Here is a 19,615-nt window from a genome sequence, read left to right as displayed (position 1 = left end):
GTTAGTGAAACATTGACGAATCTGTATCAAGTGAATGTGTCTGACGTCACTTCTTTCGAGTACACTGGAACTGTCGGCTACCTGACTGTATTCAAAATGATAAGTTTCCAACTGCAAGGTGAGCAACAGCCGTAGTTTTATTTCAGGAAAAGATGAAAAAAGGGAGTAAAAAACGATGAAAAATGGACATACATTTTTTTATAAGAATTGGTAGTTCCGATCGATTTGTCCACTTTTTGTTTTCACGATTTTTCCACGTTATTTTTGCGCCAAAAGTGTATTAATATTTTGTTAGCATTTTCATCGTTTTAATGCTTTTTTGATATGTCAATTCGAGCGCCAAAGGTACCATAGTCAAACTGCAAGATTTTTGCAAAGTTCTTTCAAATGACGGTGCTCATTTTGCAACATATAAGAGATCCAGGCGCATATCTTGTAAGTTTCTTTCAAGATCTTGTAAAGGTGACGAAAAGTATTCACTCTTTCGAATGTTAATTCATCATAATCTCGATAAGGCAACTGTATTCAATACGTATCAAGGTGAAAAAGCACATCTAAATGGCCCGGCAAATTTAGCTATATTTGCTAGCAGGTATTTTGTCTGGGCCGATTTTCGGCTCAGATTGGTCACCGCTACGTTTTCGAAACATAAAAATATTAAGCCGAAAAAGAGCGCAATCGATTCAGTATATTAGTGGGCTCAAAGAAAATTATGTTAAACGAACTTTTTCCGAGCTTTCTATGCCAAATAGAACGTATTTTGTGTGCATTTATTCTTTTTGTAAGGCTTACAGGGTCAAGAAATTATGATGTAATACATTCTCGCTGGATAGATTTAAATAACGCATTGCTCATTTAGTTTGCTCAGTAACATCCTCCGGCCCGGAAGAAAATGTTGGGAGGATCGGTACAAGCTTAACGAGTGGGCGGATGAGTGATCCGGACGACGTGCGTAAGACGGCTGAGCGGGCGACGCTGTCGGAGCCGTACTGAAGTTCTTCAATCGAGCAGTTGGATAGTAACTCCTAGGGTTGCTTTCTTCAACGATCCAAACTAAATCACCGACCTTGAGGTGCTGCTCGGCAGGCGTCTGCCACTTAGATCTACGGTTCGGCGCAGGTACATACTCCTTGAGCCAACGTGCCCAAATTGCATAGGCGTATGACTGTGCACGGGCGTATCGCTTACGATGATCGAACTCGTCGACGCCAACGATAGTCAGAATTCTGGTTGCTTGGTTACCGAGTAGAAAATGGTTAGGTGTTATTGCGCCTAGGTCGGACGGGTCGGCGCTTACGGGCGTTAAGGGACGTGAGTTTAGTGCGTATTCGACCAGACAAAAAGTAGTGTTCAACACCTCATCTGTGAGGCGACGCGTACCAAGGTTAATGTACAGTACTCTTTTAAAACTTCAAACTAGCCTCTCCCAGATGCCACCTTGGTGTGGCGCACTGGGTGGATTGAACCTCCACTTAATGCCCTTATTGGCAAGTTCGGCAGCGATGTTAAGCGTATTCCATTTTTCCACACATTCTTGGAGCTCTTACTCCGCTCCAATGAAGTTCGTACCATTATCCGACCAAATCATAGCAGGAGTACCCCGACGGGAGACGAACCGCTCCACTCCCATTACACAGGAACTAGTTTCCATGGACGGGACAACTTCAACATGGACAGCACGAGTAGTGAGACAAGTGAAAAGAAATCCCCACCTCTTCTCGGTAGTCCGACGAACTGTGACGTAGAATGAGCCGAAGTAATCAACCCCGGTGTTGGTAAAGGGAGGAGACTGGTATGCGAGTCTCTCCTTTGGGAGGTCTGCCATGATAGGTTGAATGGTTGCTGCACGGAATTTCCTACAAAAGACGCAGTTTGATTTGATTGAACGCATTGCGGAACCTAGTTTTAGGATGGCATAACGTTCCTGTACCGTTTATCTTAAGTAATCGATGCCCTGATGATGGTTCTTCAATTGAGTATGCCGCAGAAACAGTTTAACAAAAATATGACGCACGTCCAGCACGATAGGATGCTTAATATCAAAGCAATTTCCATTAGCCGTCGGAGTCGACCAGAGGATTGGTTGAGACCATAGGGCCAAATAAACGGAGTAAACTGAGCAATGCGGCTGCTCTTCTTAACGGATTTGTTGTCAAGAAGATCCTTTCTTTCAGTATTAAAGGACTCTCCTTGCACCAGGTACTGGGGATGACGCTCGCTTTCGTCAAGCTCAACAGGGTCTGCTATGCTGCCGTCTACGGTGCGGTAACTTTCATGAGATGGTAAAAGACGGAGCACATATGCGGTGACACGTAGTAGTTTTTGATAAGAACTGAACTTATCAAATGGGAATAGATTAGTGCTTCGTTCCTTAGGGGGCTTGGTTACTGATGCGGCTAGAGAAGAGATGGAGGAGTCATCATCTTGTTCCTTGGTTACAACGCCGAGCTTGATGTTATCAACGACGTCAGTATTTGGTAAAAAAAGGGAATTGCTTAGTTTTCAAGACGTCAGGACCCCTCACCCAGCTACTTGATTGCAAAACTTCAGCGGACATGCCATGCGTGCCAGCATCTACCGGATTATCACAAGTGGCGACGTGGTTCCATTGGTCAACGCTGGTGTTCTCCAGGATTTCACTAACACGATTTGCAATGAAGATGAGGTGTTTGTTTGTTGAGTTTATCCACTGGAAGCCGATGGTACTATATGTCCACATAAATACTTTATCCACAGTAACCGTTAATGCTACAGATTTCCTTTTTTAAACGGGCAACGAGGAGAGCGGCTTGTAATTCCAACTTAGGGCCTCAGAGCACCAACAGTGAACGGTGCGACAAGACCAATTGGGTCGTAGACTTTTGACACAAGACTTAGGACCAAGCAGTGTGTTAAACTTCTCGTCATGGTGCTGTTAGTACCCCTGCTCACAACCAGAGTATCGTTGTTGTGATCCCACTTAAACCCAAGCACGTGCATTGATTCCTCCTTGCAACGATGACCTTCGGTTCAGTTGATTGAGCAGACCCATCAATTTGTTCAGCCAGATCTGGTACATTGCTTACAAACTTATTAAGCTTGAACCCACCTAGATGGAGAAGATGCACCAATTCCTTCGACCTAATGAGGGCCCTCTCAGCGGATTCCACTGAGTCTAAGTAATCGTCCATGTAGAAGTTTTCAAGGACAGCTTTTGCAGCTTCTGGGTACTCCTTAGCATTATCACTTGCCGTGCGTTGAAGTGCGTAGTTGGCGCTGTGGGCGAACATTTTGCCCCAAAGATGTGGCGTGTATACTGGTGTACCATAACATTTGATGTGGGGTCCTCCCGCCACAAAAAACGCAATGATGGCTGATCACATGGTAACATTCCAACCTGGAGGAACATTTCCTCGATGTCGGCGGATACGGCAAGTGGATGTTGTCTGAACCGTAGGAGTACATAGATTAGGTTTTGCAGTAAGTCAGGTCCGGTGAGAAATGACTTATTAAGAGATGCGCCATGGAATTTAGCTGCTCCGTTTAGATTTTAATTGAACAAGCGCTGAGAAATAATTGTTGGGCAGTTAGATGTTATCTCCAGCCCATAGCATTCCGACATTGTACCTTTTTCCATTATGCACGGTTGTGTTTTCAAGAATTTCATGCGCACGTGCATCCGAGGAGGATCGTGGGTCTACTTGCTTAAGTGCGCCGTACGACTCCACGTCGTACCAAGATTTTACCTGACTAGCGAGTTCAAAATCTTGCTCCAGATTAGCTTTGAAACAGGTCGAGGCTAAACCTGAAGACAACGGTAGAGGGCCGCTTAGAACCCAACCTATGGGCGAGCGAACAGCGAAGGGCGAAGACTTCTCGTCGGCAGCGAAGTACTCTAACGGGCGGATGGCATGATACACATCCTGTCCGAGTATCGTCTCGATGTTTCCATAGCAATATGTAACTGGGTCTAGAACTGCTAGGTGCGGGTATGTTTCCTGAAGTGCTTTAATGTTAATGACATCGGCGCCTACATTCAAATCTTGCTTTACGTAAGGGCTTACTTTAAATGGTTCAAATGCTTGGTTGTCGCCTGGTGTTACAATTAGTTCAACTAACTTAGTGTCTACAACCTCCTCTGTATTTATACCCTTGACTGCTATTTTATATGCTGTACCGTGCAAATACCCTTGACTGCTATTTTTTATGCTGTACGTGCAAGATCATTGGACACCCAAGAGTTACTGCAAGTGGTATCGCACAAAACTAAAACCGTGGTGTGTCCACCAAAAGAGCTCTTCAACTGTAATTCAGTCACCTGACGGAGGCCTTTCACATTACTCACTGATGACAAAGTAGTGGTCTTACTCGATGATGGGACACTAGAAAGTTTACTTTGATTTGCGCCAGCATTAGAATTACTATTGTTGTTCTTTGAAGAGGATTTTGATGGATAAACCCTCTCAGCTCCATGGAGAAGTGTATTATGGGAGCTGTTGCAACCGTCCTTTCTGCATTTCCTAGGATTTGGGCATTGCCTGAACATATGTTTTTCTCTCAAACATGAGAAACACAGTTTTGCCTCCGCCACTACCTTTGCTCGCTGAGTGGAAGACTTTTCTTTAAATACCCTAAACACATACGATACAGATGCGGTGGTTACCTTTACACACAATGCAGCGAGGGGTTGGAGGCGTTGCCGATGTTAAGGCTGGTCTTTGAGTGCCCTTAGTTTTTGTGTTAGCGGCGATTGTTTTTGAGGCTACTTTGGTCTTTAAAACTGAGTTGGTGTTATCCTCAGTTCTTGCCTTCGATGAAGTTTGTTTCATTAAATCATGTGCCTCGGCCTTCTCCTTCAACCAATCGTTGAAGTCAAGGTGTGTTGGCTTAACCCAATGTTTCTTCACTGTGAAAAGTGAACAAGACTCTTTAAGATTGGGCGGCAATTTTTGCACAGCCGTCTTAAAAAGTGAGGCGCTCTTGAGGACTGAGTCATATGAAAGTGATTTAAAGACCCCAACGGGACTTGAAATTGTTGCAGAATAGTTTATGATGTTATCACTATTGTGCATCTTTAATGGAGGAAAAGAGCTGAGTTTGTCTAAGTGTGCACTCACTACTGCCTGTGGTTGGCCAAATTTACGTTCGAGTGTCTTACGTGCGTCCCTATACATTAAACCAAAGTATGCGAACTCAGCGATGGCGTTTTTAGCTTTTCCAGTTACAAGAGTTTTTAAGTGTGTTAACCTGACATCATCAGTCAAGGACTCTGCGTCTATGGCGCTTTTAAATTGTCCGAACCATTCGTGCCACTGCAGGGGATCACCATTGTACTGTGACAACTTCCACTCGGGCAGTGGATCGTTCTTTTTACAAGTACCTGCCTTCGCCAACTGCTTTATCAAATCCGCAGAGTCCGAAGAAGAAGCCGAATGTGTGGGATGCGGCGAACAACCCCAACACAACGATTTCGGAACGGTAGCTCCATACGTTGGCGGAATGATCGGAGTGACAAAGGTGGGGGCGATACCTGTGGAAGAAATAAAGGGCTTCGCTTGCATAAAGTCTGATGTTACATAATGTTGAGCGCCTGCTGCTGCTGGTACATGAGAAGACCGGAGCGATGTAGTTATATGAGGGTTGATTAACGGGGCCGGTTGTACGGTGTATAAGTTTGCAGATGTTCGTACAAGTGGTACTGCCTTAGATGGGACTGTTGCCGGAAAACGCCAGACATTTGGATCCGGAAGAGCAGGAGGCGCGTGGGTTATAGGGACAAAATTTTGGTGCTGAAAACTCTTTTGTGCGGGTGGTGGATGAATTAATTGAGGTACAAAAACGTTTGCGGAGGAAATGAATGGTGCAGGCGGAGAATGGTGTAACAGATTGACATTGTTCGCCACGGGGTTAGTGGCGTGTAGTGGGAGTGCTTGTGGCGGCGAAGGAGGAAAGCGGAATGCTGGTGGGATTAACTGGAAATGCGGTGGTGCGGGGGATGGAGGGGCTGGTACCTTTATGCTTGTTGCGGATTAAGTGCTAGCGGAGCAATAACGAGTGTATTTAATGGTGGTGAACGCGGAGGGCTGACTAAATTCAACTGTCCCGGCATGCTTGACCTGCTAGGGAATTGATGATCTAACTGTAAACCATCGAAGTGCATTGATGCTTGAGACAGTTGTCGGGCTGTGTTTGGGGCGTTTAGTTGAGTTGGCATACCAAAGTTTATTGGTGGTGATGGAGGCGTATATTGAGGCTGTCGCTGCTCTTGCATGATGTTGTTTGCAACATGTGCATCGTTGGTTACATTGCTTCTACCACTTAGTCCTTGCGGCTCATGGACAGGGAGGTTGATGTTGGCCTCAACTTGACCATGTGTATTGAGATTGAAGTGTGAGTTTGGAAGTTGAGTTGAAGAAGGTCGTTGGACAATTGCTTAGTTGGATTGGGCGATGGAACCAGAAAAGTGCAAACTCGGTTCGTTTGCAACATCTGCCATGTTCCCGGCCGGTGACGAATTAACGCAATCTTGAACAAGTTTCTTGCTCTTGACTGAACTTCTTTCCGTAAAGAGCCCATTCATTTTGCCAGTACCAGACCCGTCTGCTGATAATTTTGTCATCAATTCAATTTCCTCAAGGGCTGCAGCAGCTACTTCCTTGCGATGATCCTCCTCAAGCTGCTCAATTTCCAATTCCCGCAATTTCGTTTGTTTTTCAATTTCAAGACGCAGTCTAGCAATGCGAAGCTTTGCCTCATGTTGTATCCCAATTTCCTCCCTTTTGAGTTTTGATAGTTCTAAGTCTCGTTGACGCTGACTTAATATTTTTGAGGAAGTCATATGTGATTTTGAATCTTGAGAGGTATACAGCTCTGCTGTCTCTTTGTCATGGACCGAATTGATATACCCCCGAACAGCAGCAATAAACTCATCAGTTTTCTTTCGTTACAGTCTCTAACCACTTTTCCAGGTTCTGGCAGGCAGGATCTGGATCTTCAGTCTTTTGTGCCAGATCAAAGAGCTCTTCATTCTTATCAACTACTCTAGTGAAAGCATCATTGCACTTCACAATCAGACGTTCGATTTTAACTTTCCTGTCTTGCTTATCAACAGCATTGTTAATTTCAGCATAGATGTTATTAAGTTCAGCCTCTATTTTTGCCCTCGCACTATAAAGTTTGTTAAATTTGTCCTGCAATGTTCCCATGATCTTATAAAAACAGGAACCAAAAGTTTAATTTTGTACTAATACAAAAGTACACATACGCATACAACAGCACAACACAAATGGGTTGAACCAAACCCTAGTGTGACGGTTTGCCTTGCAAACCGCCAAAGAGCAAAGTTGTTCGTCGAGTACAATAGTACCCGGCGAAAGGAAGAAAGATAGAAATGTGAGCGCTGAAGGCGCGACACGGTACAGAACGGGAGACGGGACGGACGGGAAGAGACGGCGAACGAATAACGCACGACGCAAAGGGAAACCGGATAGACAAACGGGAGCGTCGGGCGAACAACGCGCGACAAAGCGGGAAAATGCCACGGGCGGGGCGAAAACGTCGGGTGGACGGCGCGCGACGATACGGGAAAACGATACGGACGAGAAAAAAACGTCGAACGGGTAGCGCGCGACGGGGTGGAAAACCGGGGCAGCACGGGAGGGAGACGGTAAGCCACAAGCAAGGAGGCGGGAAGATCAATGCTAGCAGACCACAGCAACAAACTCAACCAAACAAACTAGCCGTAACTCCAGAATAAACTTATGTCAAACCCTAGAAAGAGGGAAATGAGCTACTGCCAGGTAAACTAGCACAAAACATTATGGGACTTTATCTAACGCATCAAAACAACAAAACATTAGAGTAATTTACGGCAACGAAGTAGTATACCCAAAGTGGAAAAAGTCAGGAAAATTACTAGCCGTAACTCCAGAACTAACTTAAGTCACACCCTAGCAAACCACCTTACACAGACAACAAAAGTGCATACTATCGAAATTAATAAAGCTACAGCCAATTGCTAGCAAACAAGTGTGGTGAAAGTCACGAAAAAAACCAGCCGTAACTCCAGAATGAACTTAAGTCACACTCTAGCAAGCAACGAGAAAGCAACCAGCATGATAGCAGAAAAAAACTTACTACAGCAAAAACTCAACAAAATACATCTTACAACAGATTAACGGAGAATAGAAAGAAACACGGCAACACGGAAACAAAAAGATGGAAACGGAAAAATGAAACCAGATAACCTGCGGAAAACAAACGGTAGTGAATATCTCAAAAATGGGGAGAGCGAAACGTTTAGTAAAGTGCTATTGGAGAGAACCAACCACAAACTAACCCGTAACTCGTGAGTAAACTAAGTCACACCGCCAGTCAGAGGGTACACTCCCACAACAACGCAAGACAAAGTGACATTCAGGGTATCAAAGGCTTGAGTGAGTTCCGCCTCCTCGAACGCCTGACGGGTGCGAAGCGTTTTACGACGGCGCTTAGAAAGCTTTTTCGGTCGGGAGCGTGTTATCAAGGACCGAAGGTTGTTCTTATGTGCTAACACTACAGTGAATGTTTTCAGCTCAAGCGCAGGCCTTAAGTGTAATTCTCTGTACTAAGGATCTTTCTGTTTACGTCTAGACACGATGTCTTTCACTAAATGGATGGTAACTAGAGTACTACGCTTGAGCTGATTGTAAATATCAGGAGTTCCCTCTCTGGGGCAATACACTATAGCTTCTATGCGCTCCTGATACTCTTCAAGCTCTGTAATAAGCTGCGAAGGTGTTAAAGGCCTATTGTTGTTACTGCGATGACGGGACAATGAATTGTTCACCACATCATGCCATATAACTAGCCTCTTTTGATCAAGGAAGAAATGACTCAATTGCAACGTTCTTTCACCGCGTTAGGATTAAAACTCAGACCCGGTAATGAATAAAATCCTTTTTTATAATGGTCTTGTAACGCGTGAGGCAAAGTTTTTATGGCGTGATGCAGTGAACTCGCAGCTAATATGAAAACCATATAATGTTTTTACAACATAATTGGTTTGAGCTTTGCTCAAACTCCGAACCCTGATGTTAAAAGCACAATTTTCACGAGTTACCAAGAATAAGCGCTTATTGAGAAAAAATCAGTTATCTGATATTTTATTTTTTCTTCAAAATTTGAAAATCTTGACCAAACTCTAAATTCTACCGTTTTTTATACAAGTGTTCGATCCGCAATCTATCGATGCTCTAAATAAAGTATAGCACAATTTTCTAAAGTTTGGTCAATTTTTTCAAACTTTTTTTTTCGCTTCGCTTGAAAGTGTAATAGACTTTACCCAAGTACCAACCTTCAACCCAATTTGGTCAATTCCTAATTTTGACCAAAAGTTTTCAAAATTGAAGTTTTTCAACAAAGAATGTGTATGGTTTGGGTTATCGGTAACCGTTATTTAAAAAAATCAGGCTTCTGGGGCAATGGGGGGCACTAGATTTGCCGGATATAAAATCAATTTAAAGCATCACAAGTTTTTGGATGAGTCTTACAGTTTTTTGATGACATTGGTTTAGAGCCAAATATCTTCAATGTGAGTCTTGAAACTACTGGGTGGATCACAGGATCTGGTTCACAAGACTCTTGGTTGATCTCACTTCTGTTCTTTTTATTTGTTTCCCTTGTGTTACTATGAATCTGTTGCTTTCCTCTGTCGTGTAATAAAAAAACAGCAGGACGGTTCCAATTCCTGTTGTGGACAGCCCCGTTGGGCTCAACTTTGGGGTTCCGGAAGTATCTAGGTCTCGGATTCCTCTTCAATTGATAAAATGTTCGCGATTGACAGTTAGAGAAAGAAACAAAAAGCTTAAAGTAAAAGCTGAAGATTTCCCTTATATTTGATGCACTGGTATGCCTCAACAACACGCAGAGAAATATTTCAAGGCTGATAAAGCTTCATTACGCACATGCCAAAAGGGAGTGAATTCTAGTTTGCTTGAAGCACTGTAATATCATGGGGTATTCGCAAATCTAGTCCAGGATAATAGATAATCTGAGAAAATGACTCAGCTGAATTTGAGCATGCTTAAAACCTTCAAATTATTGATATAATATGCTCAACAATTTGGGTACCCTCTAAGAAATTCGTGCCCCACTTTGGGCGCCAAAATAACGCGGCACCAGTAATAAAGGTGACGAAAAGTATTCACTCTTTCGAATGTTAATTCATCACAATCACGATAAGGCAACTGTATTCAATACGTATCAAAGTGAAAAAGCACATCTAAATGGTCCTGCAAATCTAGCTATATTTGCTAGCAGGTATTTTGTCTCGGCCGATTTTCGGCTCAGATTGGTCACCGCTACGTTTTCGAAACATAAAAATATTAAGCCTAAAAAGAGCGCAATCGATTCAGTATATTAGTAGGCTCAACAAAAATTATGTTAAACGAACTTTTTCCGAGCTTTCTATGCCAAATAGAACGTATTTTGTGTGCATTTAATGTTTTTGTAAGGCTTACATGGTTAAGAAATTATGACGTAATACTTTCTCGCTTGATAGATTTAAATAGCGCATTGCTCATTTAGTTTACTCAGTAACAATCTTGCAAGATAACTTTGAGTTGTTCAATGAGCAAATTTATAATCAGTGAGCCCATTGATCGACATCGGAGAGAACTTTTTTATACTGATTACAGTATGAAGAGAAATCGCAAACCTTTACAAGAAAAAAAATCTCCGTGATGGTTCTTTGAATAAAATTCCTTACAATTGACGTGATTAGATTAATATGCAGTTAAAATGTCATATCAATTCAATCCATTTCTTCCTGCCTGCGTAGAATAAAGATTTTTTAAACAAAATTTTGATCTTGCTTGATTTCGATCTTGCATGATATTTCTATGACTTCATTCAAATCGAAATATTAATATGCTCATTCCCTAAAAAAACTATTTCAAGTAGTACTTGATATGTATCGAACCCATTCTGAATTCATTTTACGTTGAACGTTTTCTACGGAATAAATATGCAGACTGCAAAAAAGGTTCTAAATTTAGAAATACCTATGTTAAAACTTAATTATTTTGACGGTTTTTTCTTCTACCTTTAGATCTAGCCTAGCAAGACAGCCGTTGTTAATAAATTGTGGCTACCACAGCCGTTGTTAATGAATAGTTCCGACACCACTTGTTGTGGGGGATGGGGGAGAAACTATTTGCTGAACTGTTTTTTTGTTCTGTCAATTTTGGCTGATGAAAAAACTTTCGTAGAGAATAGTGAGTGGTATCACTACAAAGCCCGCCAGGCGTAGAGTATAAAAATGAGAAGTTGTTTCAAATTTCGTGTTTCTCAAGTAGCTATCGGGGTGTTAATTTCTTGTGAACACATCACTTTTGACCTTGATTTTAATAACATTTTGATAATTTTATTTAAAAAAATGTAAATTCATTTGTCTTTGCCCAATCGTAAAATCGACACTAAAATCTGATATGACCTTTTAGAAGATTTTTTGAAATATATTTTTTTCTTTTTTGACGTTTCATGTGCATAATCCATTTATTTTTAAAAAATCCTGCAGAGTTGCTAACAGGTAGAATTAATAAACACAATTTTGGTTCTGAGTATAATAAAGCCACAATTTTAGCAAATTTTCTAACTTGAATATTTTTTTTTATAATTTATAATATTTCCTAAAATATACGCCTCTAATTGTGTCCTACATGTAAAGGAACGTTGAAAGCTGTTCATAAGGTTTCGTTTTAGTAACGTCGAGGAAAATTAGTTATCAGTAAGTTTCTAGTTTTGGCCTTTTCTCTTTTTTAGTAAGTGTTTTCTAAAGAAATTGGAAAAGTTAATAATTATGATGTGAACTGAAAAAGGAAGGAAAATTTCTGCTTCTTCCGTCAAAATTTCACGATCAAAAAAAAATTTGGCTTTTTTGTTAGAAAAATGCCCAAAGACTGGACAGGTTAATTCGAAGCACAATTTCAATAAACAGAGAAGTGAAGATTAACTTTCTCACAATCAAATTTATTTGCAATTCGTTGTAGTTTGTACTGTCTGCTCCGACATGATATAAAACAAAAATAAAAGAGAAAATAAGATTTCCTTCCTGTTTCGTAAATAATGATTGTGGTTGATTTGATGTTCTTTTAATGAAACGGTTTCGTTTAGGTCTCCAATGTTGCAAAAAATTTAAAACGGTGAGTTCTAATGAAATGGGATTTGTGCAAAATTTTGCATCTCAACTCTAGAACAACTCTGGAAATTAGAAAAGTACAACTCTAGTAATTAGACTAAAAGGCATTTTTTTGCTTTATTTTACATTTTCAGAGTTCATTTTGCTATTTTTAGACCTCTAAATTGCTTGAAGTCTTGAATTCTCCAAAAAACCTATTGATGCAGAGAATAAAATGATATGAGCAATTTGTGAACCATCAGAAAACAGAGAGACGTAGAGGAATTTTTCAAAACAACATTTGAGAACAAATATAGAATTTAAGTTTTTTTTGGAAGTTTTTGGTTATATAGTTTAAATTGTTAATCGTTAGGCTTTGAAATGTAAAGAGCTGCTAAAAATTGACCATTTAACCTGACTAAAATTACTACAATCATTTTTTTCGTTTCTATCTTAGTTTTCAACGAGCAATGTATCCACCCCCGATGCAATGTATTTTTCCTGCTCAATTTCTCAATTTCTCCTTCGAAAATTTGAAGAGTTCCCATTTCCCAAGTTTCTGCTATTTTTTTTATATCAAAATTAGACCCTGAGGGCTACCAATTGGTGACTTTTTTTCATGTGACTGAAAATTCAACTGAAGAACACAATCCAGCCGCGCTTAAATAAGTATAAATATATATATATATATATATATATATTTATGTATATTTATATATATATATATATATATATATATATATATAAATATATATATACATATACACACATATATATATATATATATATATATATATATATATATATATATATATATATATATATATATAATCACCATTTAAAAAATGAATTGTGACAATAACTTACCGTGTCCCATATGACCCACGAGATCAAAGACAAGGAGGCTCGGTGTTGTGCGTTCGCATATTAAGATCCGACCCCGCTCATCCCCATTTTTCACTTAATTGTCTACCAAATGAGGAAGAGATAAAAAAAATTAACATATCAACATATAGTTCAACAAACTACTAAAAGAATAAAACAATCAACTCTAGAGGGCCTATGAGACCTGTGGCTACCAAAATATGACCACCAGAAAAGACGGCAATAAAATTCAAATAGTTACAAACATTAATTACGACCAAAACTCCTTGTCCATTTTTTGAAAACCCCTTATAACCTAAATTAAAATGGCATCAGATAAAACATATACTCAGAAGATTAACCGGCACTTTTTTGGAACAAAATATGGGACTTTTCCTCAATGCGACTTTTGGCAACAAGTCGTCTAGAAATGAGCAAAAGGGGCAAAGTTTATTAAAACATTGGTTTTTTTAAAGAATTAAATTTGAACTAATCAGAAACATTACGCATCAAATGGAGTTATTGGGAGAGTCTTTTATACCTCAATAGAGAGCGACTGAGGTCTCTCATTATCCAGAATATGTCATACGACTACAGTAAGAACGACAATTACAGGCAAAAACTAAAAATTTGCACATAAAATTATGCACGAAAACGATGCCCCCTTTCAATTAAATTTTATGGTGATCATTAAAAACAATAGAAATCTTTGTTTGGATTGTTTGAAGATAACAACATTTGTAAATCAAATGACGCCTATTTTTGTGATACTGTGAAAAGAAAACAAAAATCACGAACATTGGTTTTTTGAAAACTGTTTGTTCGAAGAAGAAAGACTATTTGAGGAATATAAAACCGTTGTGAAGAGCAAATTGTATTTCATCAGATAAATGATGTGAATTGTATATAGAGATGCCTAGCTACAATTTAATAGAAAAACAGTTGGCAGATCTCAAAAATCTGTCTCTTTTTTTATTAAAAACAAATGTTTTCAAAATTCATAGCCAACAAATCTTTAAAAGAGTAGACTAAAAGAGTAGACAGTTAGTTCTGCCACTACTCGGAAAATTAATTGCGACTGTAATTGATGAGAGTTATTCATAAGACTATAAAATAACATTAAATGCAAGCTGAACTAATAAATTTCACAAACAATTTTACGAAACCACAGTTTTGAAGCCATTAAATCTATAAGATATTAAATCTATAAGATATATAAGATATTAATATAGAGTACAACATCTTCATTTGCGTCTCCTTTGACCATCATATCGTTTTTTGTAAAACGACTCTCACAAAATGACAACAAAAAGAACCACAAAAACTGAAAAGTATCTAAACTTCACAAAATTCTTCTGAAACAAATAATCTAAGCCCTGCAGACATCCTTTAAAATATTTAAACAACAGAGAAATCATTGTGCGAGTCAACAGAAAATGAAAAGAGCACTAAATATTGAAGCTAATTTACGAAAATGAAATGACATTGGTAAATACGAAAAAACGCAAACCAGAACAAAAAGGGATAAGTTAAAGAAGATACTATTACTCTTTTCTTAGAAAATTAATTCGAAAGTCAAAACAACCATTAGCTATTTACCGATTTCAATTATTAAGTTCATTTGTTTATCTATAGTTGGCCATTGAGACTTTTAATTACACAATATTTGGCATATGACAACAAAAACTAACAACAAATAAAGGGCAACAAATAATTAAAAATATCTACCAATTTCTGCAAGAGAACGGTGTCGCAGCCCTTCAAACCATATGTTATGAAAACAAAAAATATGTTCATTTTCAAATTTTGCGAACATTTTTTTGTTAGATTTTTAAATAAGGTTACAATTTGCAAATGAAACAAAAACAACATCGAAAATGGGAAATTATGCACAAAAATCAGAAAATTTTGTATGAAAACTCGTAGTACCAAAAGCAAGAAAACCTTCTGTTAAAACAATCGGCCACAAATTTAGTTTGTATTCTATGCGGAGGAAAGGTTGTTTTTACTGAGAATAAGCAAAATGTTGACTAAAATATTATAAAAAATTGACAATTTCAAAAAATCACAAAGTTCCTTAAAACAAATACATTCAATAACATAAGAGACATTAGGTATCGACCGAATGATTAGAAAAGTTTCACTTGCACCTCTTGAGGAAGAAATTTAGACCTTTGAGTGGTTAAACTCAAAAATCAGACTGCTAAAAGAATAACAATTGAAGGCAAAAGAGAAGAATTCAGTTAATTTTTAATAAAATTATTCCTCAAAGCCATAAAAACCTTTGGTTCTCTGAAAACAAACTGTATCCACATTGAGCCTCAAATTTACCTAAATTGGAGTTGTCATTAACGGAGCCATGAAAAAAATATATTATCAGTAATCAACATTAAAAAAACAAAAGCAAAATATTTTGAAAAAGGCAGCATCAAAATAAAAACCAAAAAGTCTCTGGTTCTAAGAATCCACGATATTGTCGAACCTCTCCCTAATTTTGTCGCGCAACCAGTAAACCGATCAAGTGTTCCAAGTGTTTGCGAATTAGATCAATTTTTGCGTGGAGTTTTTCAAATATTAAAAAAAAGTACGATGCATTTTGTATAATTATCGAGTTAAATCAACACAAAACGGCAAATTTTTAATTCCAGAAGACCATCATACGGCGCCTACTTGCAACTAACGCTCTTTTCCAGATGACGGAGTCTGTTTTAAAGTTTCTAGGTCACTAAGTCTGGCAAACGTTAACAAAGTGGACCAAAAATGCATATTTTGTGCCATTTTGTAAATTTTATCAAAAGTTTTAGCCAAAAAAAACTTCAATCAAACAATTCAAACAAACGCTCTTCTATCTCTAATGGTAACAACAACAATCTGCCGTTAAAAATTGTAACTTATTTTGATTTATTTTAGCGAAATTGTGCCAAATTTTAGCAAAAATTACTGAAAATGTGAACAAAAACAGTCGAATGTTCACAAAACTTTAAACCTCGATAAATCCCTGTAAAAAACGAAAATAGAAAAAATCTTTTTAATTCCCTATTCTACGCTGGACGGGCTTTTCAATGATACCACTCACACTTCTCTACGATGAATATATCGATCGGCCAAAATTGACTGAACAAAAAAAAAACCAGTTGAGTATATAGTTCCTCCCTCCCTACTAAAGTGGGGGTCGGAACAATAAACTACAAACGTAGACTGGCAGATTTTTTGAGAAAGTAGCTTTAGTATATTCCATTGAACAGAAAGTTGAGACTATTTTTGTCATACATTTGCGTACATAAACGAACGGTTAAACATAAATTATCCTTATAATTTTTAGTCGATTTGAGTCATATGGATTGAAATGTAAAATTTTAACTTGGGTTTCAGTCGTGATTTTGATATGTTTAAATATGAAAAAATTGGTTTGGTTCGCGTTTGGTTTTGATTTGGTAGTAATGAGATGATTCGACTGCTGTCATTTGATACCGCCAAGTTATGACCAAACATGGCCCCTTTTAGGTTCAATTTTTTCGACCTCTCAGCTGGAATATCAGGACTGACCAGTTTCCAATCAGCTGCCTTCATGAAAAAGAAGTAACCGCCAGAAATTTGTGTGCTTAATGCACTGAAAACCAAGGCATTTCATGTACAAATATCTGCTGAACAAATATAAGGAAATTTTCTATTTCTGCCCCCACGCCCCAGTTACAGAGTACGTGCCCTTACATAGTAAGTCAGAATGTAAAATAATGGCACGTGCGATTGGGGGGACCAACTGCTGAGGTGGAAATACTGCATTTTTAAGTATATAGATATAGACAGCTGTCATGCATATAGAAAATGTTTCAGAGTTGGCAGTTGGCTTTGTCCTCGGTGATCGTGACACTTCCATCAATTGTGATTCCTGGGCAGCGAGTGATGTTGCAACCAACGTAGTTTCTCTGTGTTCTCCAAACATTCAGCATATATATCCTTGCCCAAAGTTCCCCGAAATGCTAATCGGATCCGCATTTAACGATTCTTTCGATCACTCTGATTCCTGGTGGGCAAACGAGGAGATCAACCACGGTGTCACTGGCTGGCACTTTGATCTCTGTTGTAGTGACAATGAGCCAGACAAGAGGATGACCTTGAAAAACCAAGGCATTTGTCCGGACACCAAATGTGAACTAAATCCGGGAGCCAGTTTTTGCATTGAATCGCCAGCTGCAATTTGCGAAGGGACACTTCGCTACCCGAGAATGATAACGAATCAATGCTGCTATTCACAAGACGGAGATTTGATTGAAGAAGCTACCAGGCCTCTGTTTCATCTACAAACACCTCAGCCCAATCAAAAATAATAGTTTCAATTTGAAAACACTTAACACACGAACACACGCACACACAAACACACACAAACACACCCAAACACACACGCACACACACACACAAACACAAACACACACACACACACACACACACACACACACACACACACACACACACACACACATACACACGCACACACACACACACACACACACACACACACACATATATATATATATATATATGTTGTTAGAATTTTGATTCGAGTTGAAGACTTAAACTTAGTATTATCAGAAAGATTAACTTACCAAATTAATCTGACAGAGGTAAATTGATTCAAGTCACCAATACTGATATAAATGAATCTTCAGGAAATGGCGCTGTGAATCAATACTCGGTTCAAATTGATGATTCTAGATAACTATTATTAGAGTTAGATTAATTGATGTAAAATCTTCCCAGCATGTATTAAATGATTATGATAAATAAATCAATTTATGGTTTGAAACAGGCTGCTAACAACTGGTAAAAAGAGCTGGCAAAATTTCTACTGAGACAGGGGTTCACCAAAAGCAGGAACGACCACTGCTTGTTCGCAAGATCAGAGGCAGAGGATCACACCTTCATCTTGGTCTGGGTTGACGACATCATAGTAGCATCAAGATGTATGACAGTGATCTTCGATGCCAAGAAGGCACTAGAGGCAACATTTCACATGGAAGACAGAGGGAGACTACACTGGTTTCTGGGCCTTAGAATCAGACAAGAAGAGGGCAAAGTCGCAGTCGACCAAGAACGCGACATAGAAACAAGGCTTGAGCGGTTTCAAATGGATCAATGCAAGCCCTCAAGAACTCCAGCTGATTTTAACTTGAAACTTCAGACAGCACAGAAAGGAGAGTAAGAAGTGGACCAGAGGATCTACAGAAGCTTGGTTGGATCAGTTCTTTATCTGCCCAATCAGACGAGGCCAGACATCATGTTCATAGTCAATATTCTGTGAAGGCACAGTAACGCACCCACCAATCAACACTGGCTCTGCGGAAAACGACTTCTGCGATATCTTGGGGGTTCAAAAGGTATATAACTTACTTACACAAAAGAGGCTAGTTATGATTTAGTCGGGGAAAGTGATGCAGACTGGTCTGGAGATGTGAACGACAGAAAATCAACAACGGGCTATTACTTCAAGCTCAACGGACGTGGCGCAGCACTCAGCTGGGCAGTCAAGAAGCAGGCCACTGTTGCTCGTTCTTCATCAGAAGCAGAATATGAGGGCATGGAAGCAGCAGTTCAGGAAGCACTCTAATCTGAAACAACTTCTACAGGATTTTGGCATCCAACAGAAACGTCCAGTAGCAATTGGAGAGGACAACCAAAGTTGTATCAGACTTTGCCACAACCCAGTCATGCACAAGAGGAGCAAGCACATCGAGACAAAGTTTCACTTCATTCGGGACAAGACGGAGGATGGGACTATTTCAATTCATTAAGTTCCTACAGACAAAATGGCAGCAGACATCTTCACAAAGTCCTCACCCGTTCCGAAAGCGGAAACATTCAGAGCAGTTTTGATGGGAACAGACTCTAAGCAATCAGCTCAAGTCTGAGTGGGGGTGTTAGAATTTTGATTTGAGTTGAAGACTTAAACTTAGTTTTATTAGAAAACTTAACTTACCAATTTTATCTGACAGAGGTAAATTGATTCAAATCACCAATACTGATATAAATGAATCTTCAAGAAATGGTGCTGTGAATCAATACTCGGTTCAAATTGATGATTCTAGATAACTATTATTAGAGTTAGATTAATTGATGTAACATCTTCCCAGCATGTATTAAAAGATTATGATATCTCCGGAAGTGTGATTGAATTCTTATAAAAGTGCAAATGCATTCCATTTATGGTTTCTTTTGCGACTAATTTGCAGAAGCAAACCATATTGAGTAACCCATGCGAACCCCACTATAATACATGGTGCGAAGATCAGTTTTGTATCTTGGCTTTTTCACACTGATAATGGGTATATATAAAGCTGATTTTTGAGTCCTTTTTCATCCCCAAAAATCAAATCACCATCTTGATCTAATAATCAGATCTCTCCTGTAAATCTCTAAATTCTACTGTAAAATAACATTCTTGTTATTCTTTCATTTTGAGAAATTAATTTTTTCTACTTAGTTAAAAGCGCTTTTTATTCCGCTTGCGAAAACCCATAACCCAATATATATATATATATATATATATATATATATATATATATATATATATATATATATATGTATATATATACAAATACACACACACTCTCTCTCGCT

At 38.9% G+C, this 19,615-nt stretch overlaps 1 protein-coding gene across 1 annotated transcript in view; it reads left to right on the top strand.

Annotated features, from left to right (window-relative positions):
* Positions 1-19,615, top strand: part of LOC142356881 (uncharacterized) — a 50,940-nt gene that overhangs the window by 1,121 nt on the left and 30,204 nt on the right. The window contains exons 2-3 of the mRNA XM_075408647.1: positions 1-118; positions 16,835-17,285. The exon at positions 1-118 is cut by the window's left edge and continues 20 nt beyond it. Coding sequence (XP_075264762.1) covers positions 1-118; positions 16,835-17,285 — 569 coding nt within the window. The remainder of the gene's footprint in view (positions 119-16,834; positions 17,286-19,615) is intronic.

This window comes from Convolutriloba macropyga, unplaced genomic scaffold (genome assembly GCF_964194025.1).
Source record: "Convolutriloba macropyga unplaced genomic scaffold, txConMacr16.3 SCAFFOLD_793, whole genome shotgun sequence".
NCBI lineage: Eukaryota > Metazoa > Xenacoelomorpha > Acoela > Convolutidae > Convolutriloba > Convolutriloba macropyga.
This window is presented reverse-complemented; position numbering and strand designations above follow the sequence as displayed.